At 50.6% G+C, this 15,447-nt stretch overlaps 6 protein-coding genes across 6 annotated transcripts; 2 read left to right on the top strand and 4 right to left on the bottom strand.

Moving 5' to 3' along the window:
- Positions 1 to 760: 760 nt before the first annotated feature.
- LOC117590965 (atypical kinase COQ8B, mitochondrial) lies at positions 761 to 3,144 on the bottom strand. The gene is made up of 2 exons (XM_034284023.1): positions 1,498 to 3,144; positions 761 to 1,437 (listed from the first exon to the last, which is right to left on the bottom strand). The coding sequence occupies exons 1-2, from the start codon at positions 2,943 to 2,945 to the stop codon at positions 885 to 887; spliced, it is 2,001 nt and encodes a 666-aa protein (XP_034139914.1). The 5' UTR covers positions 2,946 to 3,144; the 3' UTR covers positions 761 to 884.
- A 291-nt stretch (positions 3,145 to 3,435) lies between these two features.
- Positions 3,436 to 4,440, bottom strand: LOC117590968 (FAD synthase). Its single transcript, XM_034284025.1, has 2 exons — positions 3,889 to 4,440; positions 3,436 to 3,822 (listed from the first exon to the last, which is right to left on the bottom strand). Exons 1-2 carry the CDS (start codon positions 4,438 to 4,440, stop codon positions 3,562 to 3,564), a joined length of 813 nt encoding a protein of 270 aa, XP_034139916.1. The 3' UTR covers positions 3,436 to 3,561.
- A 1,178-nt stretch (positions 4,441 to 5,618) lies between these two features.
- LOC117590966 lies at positions 5,619 to 7,571 on the bottom strand. Its single transcript, XM_034284024.1, has 2 exons — positions 7,162 to 7,571; positions 5,619 to 6,721 (listed from the first exon to the last, which is right to left on the bottom strand). The coding sequence occupies exons 1-2, from the start codon at positions 7,313 to 7,315 to the stop codon at positions 5,799 to 5,801; spliced, it is 1,077 nt and encodes a 358-aa protein (XP_034139915.1). The 5' UTR covers positions 7,316 to 7,571; the 3' UTR covers positions 5,619 to 5,798.
- A 2,278-nt stretch (positions 7,572 to 9,849) lies between these two features.
- LOC117591035 (probable 39S ribosomal protein L49, mitochondrial) lies at positions 9,850 to 10,603 on the top strand. The gene is made up of 2 exons (XM_034284129.1): positions 9,850 to 10,004; positions 10,064 to 10,603. The coding sequence occupies exons 1-2, from the start codon at positions 9,948 to 9,950 to the stop codon at positions 10,544 to 10,546; spliced, it is 540 nt and encodes a 179-aa protein (XP_034140020.1). The 5' UTR covers positions 9,850 to 9,947; the 3' UTR covers positions 10,547 to 10,603.
- Positions 10,604 to 10,654: 51 nt separating this feature from the next.
- LOC117591034 (breast cancer metastasis-suppressor 1-like protein) lies at positions 10,655 to 12,247 on the bottom strand. Its single transcript, XM_034284128.1, has 3 exons — positions 11,902 to 12,247; positions 11,568 to 11,812; positions 10,655 to 11,494 (listed from the first exon to the last, which is right to left on the bottom strand). Exons 1-3 carry the CDS (start codon positions 12,089 to 12,091, stop codon positions 11,075 to 11,077), a joined length of 855 nt encoding a protein of 284 aa, XP_034140019.1. The 5' UTR covers positions 12,092 to 12,247; the 3' UTR covers positions 10,655 to 11,074.
- Positions 12,248 to 12,762: 515 nt separating this feature from the next.
- Positions 12,763 to 14,612, top strand: LOC117591041 (protein YIPF1). The gene is made up of 4 exons (XM_034284136.1): positions 12,763 to 13,368; positions 13,430 to 13,636; positions 13,732 to 13,824; positions 13,884 to 14,612. The coding sequence occupies exons 1-4, from the start codon at positions 12,865 to 12,867 to the stop codon at positions 14,169 to 14,171; spliced, it is 1,092 nt and encodes a 363-aa protein (XP_034140027.1). The 5' UTR covers positions 12,763 to 12,864; the 3' UTR covers positions 14,172 to 14,612.
- Positions 14,613 to 15,447: the final 835 nt, after the last annotated feature.

Genomic DNA, 15,447 nt, shown 5'->3' on the forward strand with positions numbered 1-15,447 from the left:
GCGAATAGCGATTGAGTGGAGTTTTGAGAGAGGCTCGATCTTGCAACGGAAAAATGAGGTGTGAGAGCGAGTAATCAACAGCCGAATATTGATCTTGCGATAAAAGGTATGGACAAAGAGGCAAAACGCGCCGCTGCATTGCAATGCGTGGCACAAGCCTCACCTCTACGCGTGCACATACCCTGGACTCTCTCTCACGATCATGCAAAGAGTATCACATAAGAGCGTGTACTCAATGCTGCGTTGCAAAATTGAGATTTCTGATCAGCTGTTTTCAAATCGGTAGGAAAACGCTTAAAGTCTGAATAAAAATTAAGGTAATATAAACGAGGGGAAAGCAGTCTGTTTTCATATTTGTTTTATTATTCTCCAAACAGATTTTCATTTAAAAATATGTGTTTTCCCAACACCTGAATTTGGACATGAATTGATCGCCTGGAAATCAATACTGCCAAAACACATGTTCTTTGTTGAATTAACACAAAACCAATCAACAAAATATTGATAAATAAATCTGTGTTAAGGAAAATTAACCAATCAGGCGTGCGAAGGGGCAAAACTGAATCATAGATGTTTATAAAACGATTTTGGACTTTGTCTTTTGCAATTTACCCTACCACATGTTTTACCCTCAAATAATAACTCTAAGGCACAGAAAAACGGCCAGGCTGACAGCACTGCTGATCCGTCAGTGGTTCTAAGAGCGAACCGGTTCACGCGCGATATTTGAATGATGTTCCCAAAGAAACGAAAAAACTTGTTCGCATTGGAAGCTAAGCAGCAAAGTCTACAGATATATATTGGGATTATTAAGAGCACTTAGTACTGGGAAACAGAAACATTTAACGACAGAATAGCGAATACCGAAACCTATGGTGTGCTGGCTAGTCCTTGAATTTTCCAAGAATAATCTCCCGATAGAAGGGCAGACAATTCAGGCGGACATTGAGGCGGGCGCACAGCAGAAAGATGCCCGACAGCTTCCTGTGTATGGAGTATATCTCCTCGGGCGGCGGACACAGCCGATGGGCCACCATGGTGGGCACAAGGGCGGCCAGCCGCTCGGTGGTGTTCTGCTTGCCAAAATCGAAGTCCCCGTCATAGCGGAAGATCTCGCCGAGTATCATCACAGCATCGACATGGGCCTGCTCCATCTGCTTCGTCTCGTATCCGGTGAGGAAGCCCATCTCCCGCGACATGTCCAGCACACCCTGGCGATTGTTCTCCGCCGCACTTATGATCACCTGGCGATAGTTGCGAATGAATTCGTGCTTGTAGAAGCGCGTCGATCCAAAGTCGATGAGCATCAGGCGGCGGCTGGGCGCATCGTACAGAAAGTTCGACCAATTCGGATCCGTTTGCATGCACTCAATCTCGAAGAGCTCCCGCAGGCAGAGCTTCAGCACGGAGGCGGCAATGTGCGCGCGATGCTCGTAGCTGTCAAACGCAAAGGGTCAAGAATTAGCAAAGGACTCTGGCTGCACTCTGCATTCTCACCTGAGGTCGAAGCACTTGTCGAGGGGCACTCCGGGTATCAGCTCTGTGGTTAGGACACTGGAGGTGGTCAAATCGCGCACCACACGCGGCACATAGTACTCCGGATAGGGGGCAATCATTTGGCGAAACTTCTCGGTGTATTCCGCCTCGCGCTCGTAGTCAACCTCCCACTGCAGCTCGCGCTTCGCCACGCGCACCACATTGTCGATGAAGAAGCCCTGCGGGAAGACATCCCACACCTTGAGCATGCCCACCAGATTGTCGATGTCGCTCTCGATGCTCTGGGCGACGCCTGGATACTGGATCTTGATGGCCACCTGCATGCCATCGGTGAGCGTGGCGCGATGCACCTGCCCAATGGAGGCGGCCGCAAAGGGTTTGTCCTCGAAGCTGGTCAGGCGCTGACGCCAGTCGGGGCCCAGCTGCGTGTTCATGACGCGCTCCACCTGCCAGTCGGGCATGTAGTCGGCCGCCTGGCGCACCCGCTCGAACGCCTTCGCCAGCTGCGGCGACACCACGCTCGAGTCCTGAATGCTCAGTATCTGGCCGATCTTCAGCGCCGCACCGCGCACCTTGCACAGCGTGTCCACGATCCGCTCTGCATTCGCCGGACTGAGCAGCGCCTCGCGCATCGTCTTGGAGCCGCCCATGCCCAGGGCGCCCTTTGTCAGCTCGTTGAGCGTCCCAATGCCCAGCCCGGCGAACAATCCCCCAAAGGATGCCATCCTGCCGATGCGCGAGGCTGGCACGCGCCGCTGCTTGGCCACCTTGCTCAGCTCGGGCACATCGATGTCCTGCTTGGGATTGGGCGGCGCGGAGGGATTCGCCACGAAGCGCAGCACACTGTCCACATATTGGGTGTCCCTTTCGAGGATGCCTTCGGCTGGACGAGCAGGCGGCGCCACTGCTGCGGCTGCCGCTGCTGCCTGGACGATGGGCACCTGTTTGCTCTGGGTTGCGGGCGTGCGAAGGCTGACCTGTCGGTTCTTGTTGCGCTTGGAGAGAATGTCCTCGAACTCCTCGAGCGTTATGGAGGATATGTCCAGATTGGCGGCATCCAAGTCCGCCTGTGCGCCTGTCGTCCCTCCACCAGCCAACGGCTGCGCCGATCGCTGCTCTTGGCCCTGGGGGGCAGCTGCTGCGCCCGGCAGTTGGGGCATCATCGATAGTTTTGTTTCGAGGAGCGAGCAGATGCCTCTGGCCACCACGTAGCCCCGTTCGGTTGTCTCCTGCAGCACCTGTTGCACTTTCCTGAGCTCGTCGGCGGGCTGCTCACCTGCTCGGCGTACCGTCTGTCGCGTCTGAGTCACATTCTCGGCCAGCAGCTCGCGCACGCTCGAATTGCTCCACAGATGCTTCGTCAGCGCCAGATGTTCGCGGCCGCACGCCTCCGCCACCATTTGCAGGCCCCGCAGCACCCCGATCAGATCTTGGGCGCCCCGCGACATTCTCCCCCCCTTCGGTTAGTCCACTGCTTCTACACTATATTCCGGTTTATCCCACACAAATGACGACACTGTGGTCGCCGCTGGTGCGATGTGTACGTGGGCGACACTTGAGGTGATGGCAGAGATGTTGTTGCTGCAATTTGCGGCCTTCTTTTGTGGCAGTTACGTAAACAAATAAGCGGAACAAAAATAAGTTTAAGAAACGCGCAAGCAGCTGTTGGCAAGCAAAGGTGGCATCACCGTTTAACCGGCAAATGGCTGGGATGTTATCGATGTATCGTAAAATAAATTTTGCCCGCTAATAAATACGCACTAAATGCTGGCTACAACTTGTTAACACAACATGGCAACAAGTGACCCTGCACTGACCTCAAAAAGTCAACATGAAAAACCGAAAAAATTGTGAAATTCAGGCAGCGCAGCTGACATTTTGCAACACTAAAACACCATCGCTGCATGGCGCCACACAATTTACGTTTACAGTTATCCCTTTGAGTGGTATAAAAAAAAATAAATTTATATTTGTAGATCGTCAATAGGTCCGATGCATCCAAAACACCCAAATATATACAGTTTGTGACTAACTAATTTTAAGGAGTAGACAGGCAGAGGGTCGCTACTGCTTGCGCGACACGCGCCCTGCCCGCTCCAGCGTGGGATCCGCCAGCTCCCAGGCAGGACGAAAGTCGCTGGAGTCGAGGCGTTTCAAATGCGGATTGGGCACCGTATTGGACCTGTAGCCAATGGAGGTATAGCCCCGATCATATAGCGGGCAGTATGCCACGCAGTTCATGTGAATGTAGTGCCAGACGTCATGGTAGGACCACTCCAGCAGCGGATTCAGTCGCATCATTGGCGGCCAACCATTGTCCGTCGGCTGCAGTGGCAAGAGAGGCAGAGATTTAGCAACATAAATCATACAGGGGACTGTGGGCAGACGTACCTGCATGGGTGCCAGATGCTCGCAGTAGGGATCCGTGTTGCGGCTGCCCACGAACACGGCCTTGATGCGGGGCATATCCGCCGACATGTGGGTAAGAGCCTCCTTCAGCGACTCCTCGTACTCGATCAGTTGGACGTCGTAGTGCTGCACGCAGCGCGCCACAAACTCGTCGATCTCCGCAAAGGCATCGTCTGACTTAATATACAGCATGGGTATGTCACGGCTGCTGATGCCCTGCTGGCGGCAATAGCGCATCAGCAGATCCAGCAGCACGGTGCAGTCCTTGCCGCCGTTGAAGCAGAATATCAGCTGCTCCACGCCGTACAGCTGCAGTGTCTCGTCGAAGAAGTCAAAGGCCGTCTGCTGGCGCTGTTTGATGCGCGCCAGTGTCTCCGGTGTGACCGCGAGGTGGGTCGGCGGCGACACCACCTCCGAGGGAGTACGCCCGGTGGCCATGCTCTTGCCCCCGTTTAGGGTCAGTACACTGTTGTGGCGCGGAGCGGGTGTTACGATCGTCGTGGTGGTGGTGGCAGTGCAGCAGAATTTACTCATGACGGCTCTGTATGGGCCCGGTTCCGCACGGTTTCCGTATGCGGCGGCGGCGGCGGTACAACAATAGACGGGTCTCAGCCAGGCTGTGCGTCGTAGCATCCACTCGCTGGGCGATCTGCTGCCCGGGTGTTGGTTTAGAATGCGACTGCTTGCTGCTGCTGCTGTCACTCTGAAATCGGGAACCAATTAGAACGCAAGCCAGCGCCAACTTTCTCCCCGTTTCCAGATCCCAGTCCGCGCCATTGAAATTTTGTGTGGGTGTCTGTGCGTGTGTGTGTGCGGTCGTGCCTTACATAATATATTGTGTGTGAGTGTTTAAATAATCAGACAAGTGTCGCACAGTTGCCACAAAACACAAACCCCAATCACACAACTGATTTGCGTTATCTTCGTGCCAAATTACATCACAAAAATCGCACCCTGGAAGCCACACGTACACACACACTCGCGCATACACTCGATGACAGTTACACGTGCATGGATGGATGGATAGCTTACTTTCACATTTAACTCGCTGACTCTTCCGCTGTGTGTGGACCTGATCTAACCATCTACAACAACCAACATTGTTAATGCTAATGATTGTAAGCAATAAATAAAGTCTAATAAAGCTAAAACGTCCACGGCGGGACAGCTGTTCGTTGTGACCGCGAAGTTATCGATCAAATAAACCGTACAGCCCTCAACAATATACCAAAATATACCATCTCATTTTAAGAATAAAGCGTACATATTTTTCGATTGTGATGTTCCAATTAATATTGACAGCAAGTTAGTATTCTCAGCCTTAAAACTATAATTTTATCAAATTTATCAATCAAATCTTCACAATGTTGGCTAATTTTCGCGACTTTCTATTATTGGAATGTTTACAAAATAACGTGTCAACTAAAAAGGCCACCTAGCAAATGTTAGAAATAGCATGTACGATATGCTGGCCACTGAAAGGATCGATGTATTTGTTGTATAGTGCTATATATTCTCTATCGTTTGATCCTGCTATTCTAAAAATATAAATAAAAAGCCTTTGCAGCTCACAGAGCGATTAAAGCTTGTTATGAAATCACGAAATTGTAATGGAAAAACTTCTCTTTACCAGCACTAAGCGATAAGGTCAGTAATCGATAACGTGTAGCAGCACCGTTGGCGCGCTTTCAAGTGTAGCGTTCAAAAATATGTTTATTTGCATGAATTACAGGATTTATTTTAAATATAACAAATGGTGGCTTATGTTCTCCGTGATAAATAAAGCCATGAAAGTATACGCTAGCTATACACATACACATAACAAATGGGCACTATTGGTGTTGCTCCTGCAGGGTAGAGCAAAGCCTCCCTCCCCTCCCCACCACTCCTCATTATACGTCAACGTTGTCCAGGACATTGTCGATGAGGCCGACAACCTTCTGTCGAAAGCGTCGATTTTGCTTGCCGCTCATCTCCTTCAGATAGGGATGCAGACTAACCAAAAAGGAGTAGTCCGCATCGGGTCCAGGTGCTCCCGAAGGTCCTATTGCCGCTGCTGCAGCTGCTGCTGCTGGGGCTGGTGTGGGCAGGGTCGGGGCGGGGGTGGCCACCGTTGCTGGTTGTGGCGGTGGCGTCGACAGTTTGTGGTGCGACAGCACCCCACTGCTGTTGTTGTTGCTGCTGCTGCTGTGATGGTGGTGGCCACTGCCCTTGAACCAGTGCGCCAACTCCGTCCAGTTGTCCAAGTTATGATGGTGCCCCAGGGCGGCGGCCATTGTGGCCGGCAGCGTCACCAACGACGACTGATGGGCGACAATTTTGTCGCTCTGTTGGGTTTGTGGCTGGGCGTGCGGACTCTGCTGCGGCGGCTGCTGCTGCTCCACCTTGATCGACTGCAGTCGCAGGGGCAAGCAGGATGTGGGCGAGTGCGTGGCACGATGGTCCTTGTCCTCCTCCTCCGAAACCTGAACATCGAGCGGCATGTGCGTCTCGCCCTCGCTCTCCACGCTCTCTTTGGCCTCCTCCTCCTCCTCGGACACCTGCCCGGCCGCCATGCGCAGGTGACCCACTCCGGCCAGAAAGGTGGCTGCCGTCGAGGTGCTGGGCTTGCGCAGCACCATGCCCGCTGTGGTCGGACCGGCAGCCACTGCCACCTGCTTGTGGCAGGAGCGCGACTTTGTGTAGGGTATCAGAAACTGCAGATATTTGGACAGGTAGTATTTGCGCTTGCCGCGTCCCGTCTGCGTGCGGGCCAGCTTCAGGGAGCGTAGGAAGCTGCTCCGAATGGTGCGCCAGCGCTCGCGGCAATTGCGTACTGTGGGAGTGGAGAGAAGATAGAGAGGAAACACGTGAGCAAAAGAACAGTTACTGTTGATCAGCTGCTGTAGGGTATGCGCCGTGTGCAGCAATTGTCGCCGTTGGCGGCGGCCCCGAGATGCAAAAGCAACAACTAATTGCATGCAAACGCTGCGCGACACAGTGACACACACACACACACCCACACCCACACAGGCACACAAGCTGCATTGAAATCGCAGCGCACTCACACTGAGACAGCACAAAAAGCTTGCATCACACACACACACACAGACATACACTCGTAGTCGCACACGAACAAGAGGCAAATGAGCACGCAATTGAAACCAACAAACAAACAAAAAAAAAACAAACGCAAAAATGAAAATGAAATTTGATTAGAGTTGAAATGAAATGATCAGCAATTATCAGTCAGGTGGTGGTGCCCCCCCCTTGTACCTGTGTCCTTGATTTCATTGGCGACATGCTGCCAGGCGCGCTGCACCTCCTCCTTCTTGCTGTAGCCGGGATGCGTGTAGTTCCACAGACAGGCTTGGCTCTCCACGAGCTGCACGAATTTCACATTGAAAACGGGATCGTCCTTGCGGGCCATATTTTACAGCTTTACAACACTGTCCTGGCACCGTTATCTCCCACGGCCAAGCACATCACATCACACCCACACACAGAACGACGCACTCTGCTGCTGCTGATGCACAGTGGAACGCACAGTATAACGGACAGAGTTTCGCGCGCGCCAAATTGCAAACTGCACTATCCGCGAAAATCGGCAAAAGTGGTGGGGCAAAGGAGCAGCGAGTGAGGCGGCGAGGCGACAACTAGTCGCATCGAAAGCGCAACGAAAACTGAGCGTGAAAAGCTGATTGTGGGGAGGGGGGAGCTGCAAAAAGCTGCAGTGCACACATTTTATGCTGTGTGTTTTTGCAAAAGCAACAATGAGCCAACAGCTGCAATGCAATACAAATTTTATAAGCGTTGCGCGAGGGGGCAAGTGGGGCTGGGTGCTGGGGGCTGGGGGCTGTGTTGTGGCAAAAATCAAACGCAGCAGCGGGCGCCAGCTGCAACGTTGTGTGTGTGTAAAGTGGCTCACGTTGCACTGGTGCTGGTGCTGGTGTTGGTGTTGACAAAAAGCGATAAAAGCTTCGGCGATGACGTCACAGGCTGCATTTGTTGCATGCTATGTAAACAGAGAGAAGGGGGGAGAGAGAGAGAGAGAGAGAGAGAAAGATAGACAAAACTTAATCATTATTGATGCAGCGCCATGTGCTGTCGTTCCCACTGTGCGGAGAGCTAATCGCTGCTCCAATCAGTAACAAGTCTTGCAGTGCATCAAAAATGCATGAGAACTCATTTCTTGCTCCGATCGATATACCGCAATTAGTATTTGGTATTCAAATGTTCTAAGCCACATGCGAAGCTTGCAAAATGATCCTGCTGCTACTTGTTGGTTGGCAGTTAGCTCGACAAGTGTCTATTCAATTCAGTTTGTATAATAACGAATTTTTCAAGTTGGTTCCAGCCATGGTGAAATTACTAATAAGGTGACGTCGTCAGCTGCATGGTAGAATTACTGATAGGTAACGTCGTCAGCTGAGTGGAGGACCACCAGCTTATTCACCAGGCTTGCTCGGCTCTCAGAGAAGCAAGCGCTAGAGAGAGATAGCAAACGTTTTACATTCTGCACTCTTCGCTTTTATTGTTTCTGCTGACAGCAAAGTAAAGTTTCTAAAAAAGATGTAATTGAATAAAGATTAAATCACATACACATTACATTACACATCCAAAATAAAATAATAGTTGCATGCATATTTCATTGTCTTCCGCTTACGTCTTCATTCGTAAACAGTGAAGAAAAAGATGAAGACAATGGAAAAATCGTGCGATGCACAACCTCTTTCGTCGACGTTTGGCAAACTACTGACAACCGGGCCCTGACGGAGTTCCCGGCTGTGTACTCAGGTACTGTGCCGAGTCTTTGCTGAAACTATTCACTCTATCCATCCATTCTTCTAGCTTTTCCCCCATCTGGAAGGAATCCTTTATAATTCCTCTCCATAAGAAAGGTAGCAAGTCTGACGCTAAAAACTATAGAGATATATCTAAGTTATCCGCTTTTCCCAAAATGTTCGAGAAACTTTTAACTCCGCACTTTCAGCATCTCTGCAAATCACTGATATCTCCAGCTCAGCACGGATTTATACGGCGACGATCAACAACCACTAATCTTTTAGAGTTCACCTCCTTTGTTATTATATATAGGATTCCAAGGTAACTTGCAGACGGATGTTATTTACACTGACTTCAGTAAGGCATTCGATTTAGTAAACCATTCTCTTCTTGCACAAAAGCACGACCTTCTAGGGTTTCCGCCCAATCAGTTGAGATCCTTTCCAAAAACTCCTTATCTTTACCTGTTATGGTTACTTCTGGAGTACCACAGGGTAACCATTTAGGCCTTACTTTTCACTCTCTTTACTAACTAATTCTCGAGTACTTATGTATGCGGATGATGTTAAGCTCTGTGTCCAGTAGAAGGACATTTAAATCTTCAATAGCTTTCAGTCATGGTGCTGTGCCTTACACTCTCTGCGGTAGTTCTCTTAAGAGAAGAGATGGTCGAAGGAATTTGATGACCCCTATATAACGATGACTCTCTATAGCTCGCTTGTTCGTCCGATTTTAGAATACGGATCATGTGTATGGTGCCCTCAGTACAACATACATCAGGACCGTATTGAATCAGTAAGGAAAAACTTTGTATTATTTGCCCTACGGGGCCTCAACTGGGATGCAACTGTGAGACTGCCATCCTACCGTAGTGTCGACTACGTCTGTTAATAAATCTTCCATCCTTAGTTAGTCGTAGAAAAATGCTTGGTGTAATTTTTATGCACAACTTGATAAAGGGGGATGTAGACAGCCCTGACTTGTTGAGCCGCATAAACTTTATGATTCCCCGCGCGTCATGCGGCAGCGCCCCTCGGTCGTTGGGGCGGGAGGAAGGCTGCGTTCCAGACAATAAAAAAAATCGAGTGGGCCTCGAATGAGAAGGCACTGTGGTGAATCCGTCACCTTATTAGTAATTTCACCATGGTTTCAGCCGCTCTCTCTATCGATGTTTCGATACTCTATCGCTATCGATACCTTCCAACACAGCTGCATGTCGGACCGCATATGTAACCCCCGTAGCTGTGTTTTTCAAGTTAATTTGTTGTATAAAAACCATGGCTGCTAGCACGAAACTCCTGTTTGGCAGCGGGCTCTGCCACAGACTTGGCCAGGTGAGTGTCCACCATTGAGCTGCATCTAAAGAACTCATTGCCATTTGGTATTGCTTCAGCTCACACGTTCCCTGCACACGCAGCCCGCACGGCTGTCCAGCTTCCGCTCGTCCAAGGAGGTGCAGAGCCTGGAACAGTACCCCGAGGTCGAGCCCGTCGAGAGTGCGGCTGCCTGGAAGTTCGTGGAACGCCTGTTGCCGCCCCAGACTGTGCCACGGCCGGTGGCGAAGACGGACTACCCATCCGGCTGGCAGCCACAGAAGTCGGATGGCTCGGAGAGCGGCTATTTTGTGGCACGAACCAAGAATCACATGGTGCCCGTGTACCTACACACACGTTTCCGTGGCCAGCGTCGCATCACGGTGGTGCGTCGCGTCCAAGGCGACATCTGGGCCCTGGAGAAGGATCTGCGTGCAGTGGTGGAGCAGGCGCGCAATGGCAAACTCTGTGCCACGCGCGTCAACGAGCTCAGCGGTCAGATACACATCCACGGCGACTATGTGGATGTCCTGCGTGAGCATCTCAAGGCCAAGGGCTTCTGATTGAAATGATTTGAGCAAATTTAGTAATAATCCCAATGCAGTGTTGGATAATGGACATTCGAAGGCGTTTCAATTGCGGTTGGGACTTACAGTTAGAAAATCTGCACACACATTTTACACACAATAATTGCAGTTAATTTATTTTTCTTAAATATTTAGGCATAAATTACATCGAGGGGATCGGCTTGGTTGCAGTGGAAATTTACATTGAGAGTGCGAACTGTACCTTAAACTACATCTAGCTATTTAGGAGGATTTAATGTGGGGCTTGGAACCGAGTGGGACACGACACGAGACGACGACGACTCCAGACTCCATTTTGCCAACCATCAACCTTTTACCGTTTAGTCATGGCTCACCACAGTGGGAGAAGGCGGAATAACGTACTGAGGAGAGTGGCGGTGTGGATGGGGGTGTCGATCCGAGTCGGGAGAAGCTCTGCTGTTGCTGTTGCTTCTGCCGCTGCAGCTGCTGCTGCCTCTGCCACCGTCAGGTACGCATGGGGGCGCAGGCGGCAGTCCCCCACCGCTATACACTGCCAGCGGCCATTGCCGGTACACCGGCACTGAGGGCGGAGAGGCCCATGCCCATGCTCATTCCCATACCGACAGTGGGTCCAGCCAGTGCTGCGCTCGTACCCGATGTGGGTGGGACTGGACCCCCTTGCGCGGGGCCCGCTCCCGTTGTACTGGTGGTGGAGGTGCGCTTTAGCGCCTTCCTGATGATCGTCCAGTCTTCCATGATGTCCTCCTCGCGCAGCATGTACACCACATAGGGACCAGTGACGGTGACGGCCTTTTTTCGCCCCGGCCCACGCACCTTGCTCTGCCGCTTGTCCGTGCCCCAGTCGGCCCACGAGATGTCTACGTTGTGGCGATCCTCTTCCAGGCGTCGTATCCGCTCCTCCAGCTCCTCTCGTAGGTTCTCTCCCACCATATGCTTCTCGCTCTGCATCGGTGGGGTGGGGTGGAGATTTGGTTAGTGGAATTTTTGGCGGGAAAATATGATTTATCGATCGTACCTCTAGATGCTGGACGCAGGCCTGCTCCTCGGACAGGAACTTGTGTTCGATATTCTGCAGGCGAAATCTTCGCAGCACATCGGCCACCTCGATGCGGGTGCGGTATACCTTGTCGAGGTCCCTCTGGGGATGCACATACTCCTCGGAACGGCCGGAACGCACCTCCGACAGCTGGCTCTCGATCCAGGCGATGCGCTCCAAGTAATATTGCTCGCGCAGCGTGTTGAACTGCCGCTCCAGACTCACTGTAGGATGTAGGAAATGCATCGTTAGGCAGGGAATCATGGAATCATGGGGTTGGATGGCTGGTGGTGGGGGGAAAACTAATTCTTACGCATATCCTCAATGTGTTCGGCTCGAATGCGCTCGATTTCACAGACGTCCATCTCGGAGGAGTCATCGGAGTCGCATTCGTTGTTCTCCTCCTCGTCGGAGGAGTCACGGCCCTGGCTGGAGTTGGAGCGCTCCGACTCTGCCCCTGAGACGTCCCCTTCCCCATCGGAGTCACCATTTTTCACTGGCATTTTAGTGTTTGTGCAGCCTGCGTGTCCGGAGTACGTTCAAAACTTGCGCTCGGAGCGTGCACTGTTTGGGTTTTTCCACTGAGTTTACCAAAGTAGTAAACAATTTCGTCAAATCTGGATGGAAACTTCTGCGATTCTTCAGCTGAAGCAAAAAAGTGTTGGGCAGTGTTGCGTTCTGTCCTCAGTGCTGTATAGCTTCATGTTGATCTCTGAGTGATGACAGCAATAGTTGCGAGAAATGGCTAAATTGCAACAAAAACAGCGATAAAAGGTTAAATGTTCTACGTGACCAGCGGAAAATAGCTCAATTACTCAACTTTGTTGTAGATTAGGAAAAAATATGTATTTATGGCGTAAATGATTATGGTATTGAATTATGGTAAGCATATATATCCGTTATTGAATCATTTTGTTTCATATATTTTAAATGTATATGCAATATATATATAGCACGTCTCTAATAACCATCTCCTATATTACTTGTTTTTGTTGGATATTACGTTATTTATTGATTTTTAAAGAATTCACTGCCTACTACCATGGGTGGGCTCTCATTCATCAGTTCGCCGAGTAAAAATAAACGCCCAATAACGCCCCAGCCAAACTCTCATCACTGAGTGACTAACAACCAGCAGCTGTTAGGGCTGCCAGCACTTAACGTGAACTGCCAACTGGGCGAAAATTATCGATACCTGGAACAGGACGGACAACATCGCAGTGGAAAATACGTGTAATATTTACATAAAACTGAATTTCGTAGTGCATCCAGCGATATGGAGACACCGACTGCCGACGATTTGCTACAGTTTCGCGACTATAGCAGCACAAGCGCGACTAACAACGGCGCACCAGCGCAAATCAATGTGAATTCGCCAACGCATGCATCAGGCGGCGGAAGAGGTGGCATTGGCAGTGGATTTGGCGGAGCTGGCGGCCAGAGCAGTACACAACGTCAGCGCGGCGATCCTCTCGCCGATCTCATCTACGACATGAGCACTTCCGCACAGGCCATGGCAGGTGGTGGCGCCAACAATGCGCAGAACGCGACCCTAGATGGATCTGGCGGCGGCGGTGGTGGCGGCGGCGGCGGCTCTGGCGCACGCCTCTCCTTTCTGACCATCGAGTACTATCAGCAGTTCTTCAACGTGGACACCTACATGGTGCTGGAGCGCATTGCCAACTCGATGATACCCAAGCGGGCATCTGGCAATTATCTACGCATGAACATTGGCGAAAATCCCGATCTCTATGGCCCCTTCTGGATAACCGTCACGCTGGTGAGATTGAGCAGCAGCAGCAGCAGAAGCGACTGAAATTTAAATGCAATTTTCTTTGCAGATCTTCTCGATTGCCATTAGCGGCAACATTGCCAGCTACTTGCATCATGCCAGCGATGGCTACCACTGGCACTACAACTTCCATTTGGTCTCGTACGCGGCCACTTGCATCTTTCTGTATGCCAATATCTTGCCGGCCATTCTGTGGGCCCTCTTCAAGTACAGCCTGAAGCCCGTCAATGAGGCGGATGCCGTTGAAACGGACAGCGTAAGTGCACCATCCTTCATCCCGCTCTAATTCACATTCATTTGATGTGCATCATCCATCTCTTTCTTTCTGGCGCTATCCGCTACACTCTGCAGGCCACCTACACACCCACACTGCTGTCTCTGATGTGCATCTACGGCTACAGCCTGGCCATCTACATACCCGTCTCCATTCTCTGGGTGATTAATGTAAGTGTTTTGCATCCCCTGTGGGGATTCCTCTTATATTGCTTCGCTTTCTATTGCAGATCTCTCTGCTGCAGTGGCTGCTCGTGATTACCGCTGCCCTGTTGTCGGGCACCGTGCTGATTGCCGTACTGACGCCAGCGCTGCGCAACTCCCAGTTCTCGCTGTTCCTCATCATTGGCATCCTCAGTGCTCACGTTGTGCTGGCTGCCGGCTTTATGCTGTACTTTTTCCACAATCCGCCCGAGTCACCGGTGGCCACTATGCCACTGCCCACAGCACCGTCTGTCCTTAAGGCCGTTACCCAGGCTGCCGGCAAGGCAGTGCTGCCCGGTAACCAGACACACTAAATTCCATTCCAGTCTTTGCCACATCGAAAGTGCGCGGCAGATGTTCTTCCCAGGATCCTCTTGAGATTTGTTCATGCTTTGGGTCTGGGTCTGCCTGGGCTGCGTATTGACTTCTTTTAACATTTTTGGCGACTGTCTGTATATTTATAATAAATTAGACATATTTAGAGCTACAAAAACAATACCAAAACAAAACAAACACAACAAAAACCATGCGCTTAGGGTAACTCCATGATTTTGCAGAGCGTTAGAAAATTGTAAATATAAATCAATCAGCTGCTGAACCATAGATATGTCGCGGGAGAAGCTGCCTGGACATTTCGGCTTTCAATTAAGTTGAATTGGGCTGCAGCTGATTGGGCAAGAATAATTATTCCGAATGGAAAAAATCAATTTGTTACAGCGAAATTAGCATAATTAAATCTCTAAATCTTAAATGTACCCCAAGGAAATTGTTTCAGCTTAATGATGTTTACAATTAATAGCTTTGTGCCCCGTTTACCTCCCTGGAATCCTCGCTTGAATCAGCTCAGCGCAGGGGTACGTAACTTTGTGGCACTCTTTGCCAATTGCGGCGCTGATTTCATGTCGCTCTTTAAGCAAATTTCTGCATGGCAAAAATATTCAATCCATATGGAAACTGCCAGTCACATACGTATGTATTCCACATGCCCCACACACCCCTGGTGAAAGCTGGATGCTTCGCTTTGGCTGTAGTTGGGGGTTTTTGCTTTTGGGGTGTGGGCTTGTGGGCTTGTGGGTCTGGAGTTCGGGTCGGGGGATTTGGTTTTACGCTTCGCTGGTTGAATGAATTTTTGGTCATGCGTTTTTGGGTGTATCCTTGTTTGTATGTCTGCCTGTGTGTGTCTATGTGTGCGTGTGTGTGTGTGGTACACACAAGAAGCATTTTCAATGCCTCCGAGGGCTTCTCGTTTTCTGCTGTTTTCGGTTGCCAGTGGACTGGGCACTGTCTCTCTTTCTCGCTCTCGCTCTCGTTCTATCCCTCTCTGTGGTGCTGTTATTGTTGAGCTTCATGCGCTTGGCTTATTTATTCGAGAAATGTGAGAATTATTTGTAGAGGTCCCTGCCCAAGCTCAAGCCTGATGCTGCCACAGGGTGAAATATTCGCAAGAAACTCTGCAAAGACTAAGAGATTGTCGGTCAAAGATTGCTGGAGATCCAAAGCACGATTTGGGCAAAGGATTGAAAGATGAAATCAGAAATCTATAGCCTCAACCTTTCACTTTCACTTTGCCACTTCTGAGGCACCCTGTTT

This window comes from Drosophila guanche, unplaced genomic scaffold (genome assembly GCF_900245975.1).
Source record: "Drosophila guanche unplaced genomic scaffold, DGUA_6, whole genome shotgun sequence".
Taxonomy (NCBI): domain Eukaryota; kingdom Metazoa; phylum Arthropoda; class Insecta; order Diptera; family Drosophilidae; genus Drosophila; species Drosophila guanche.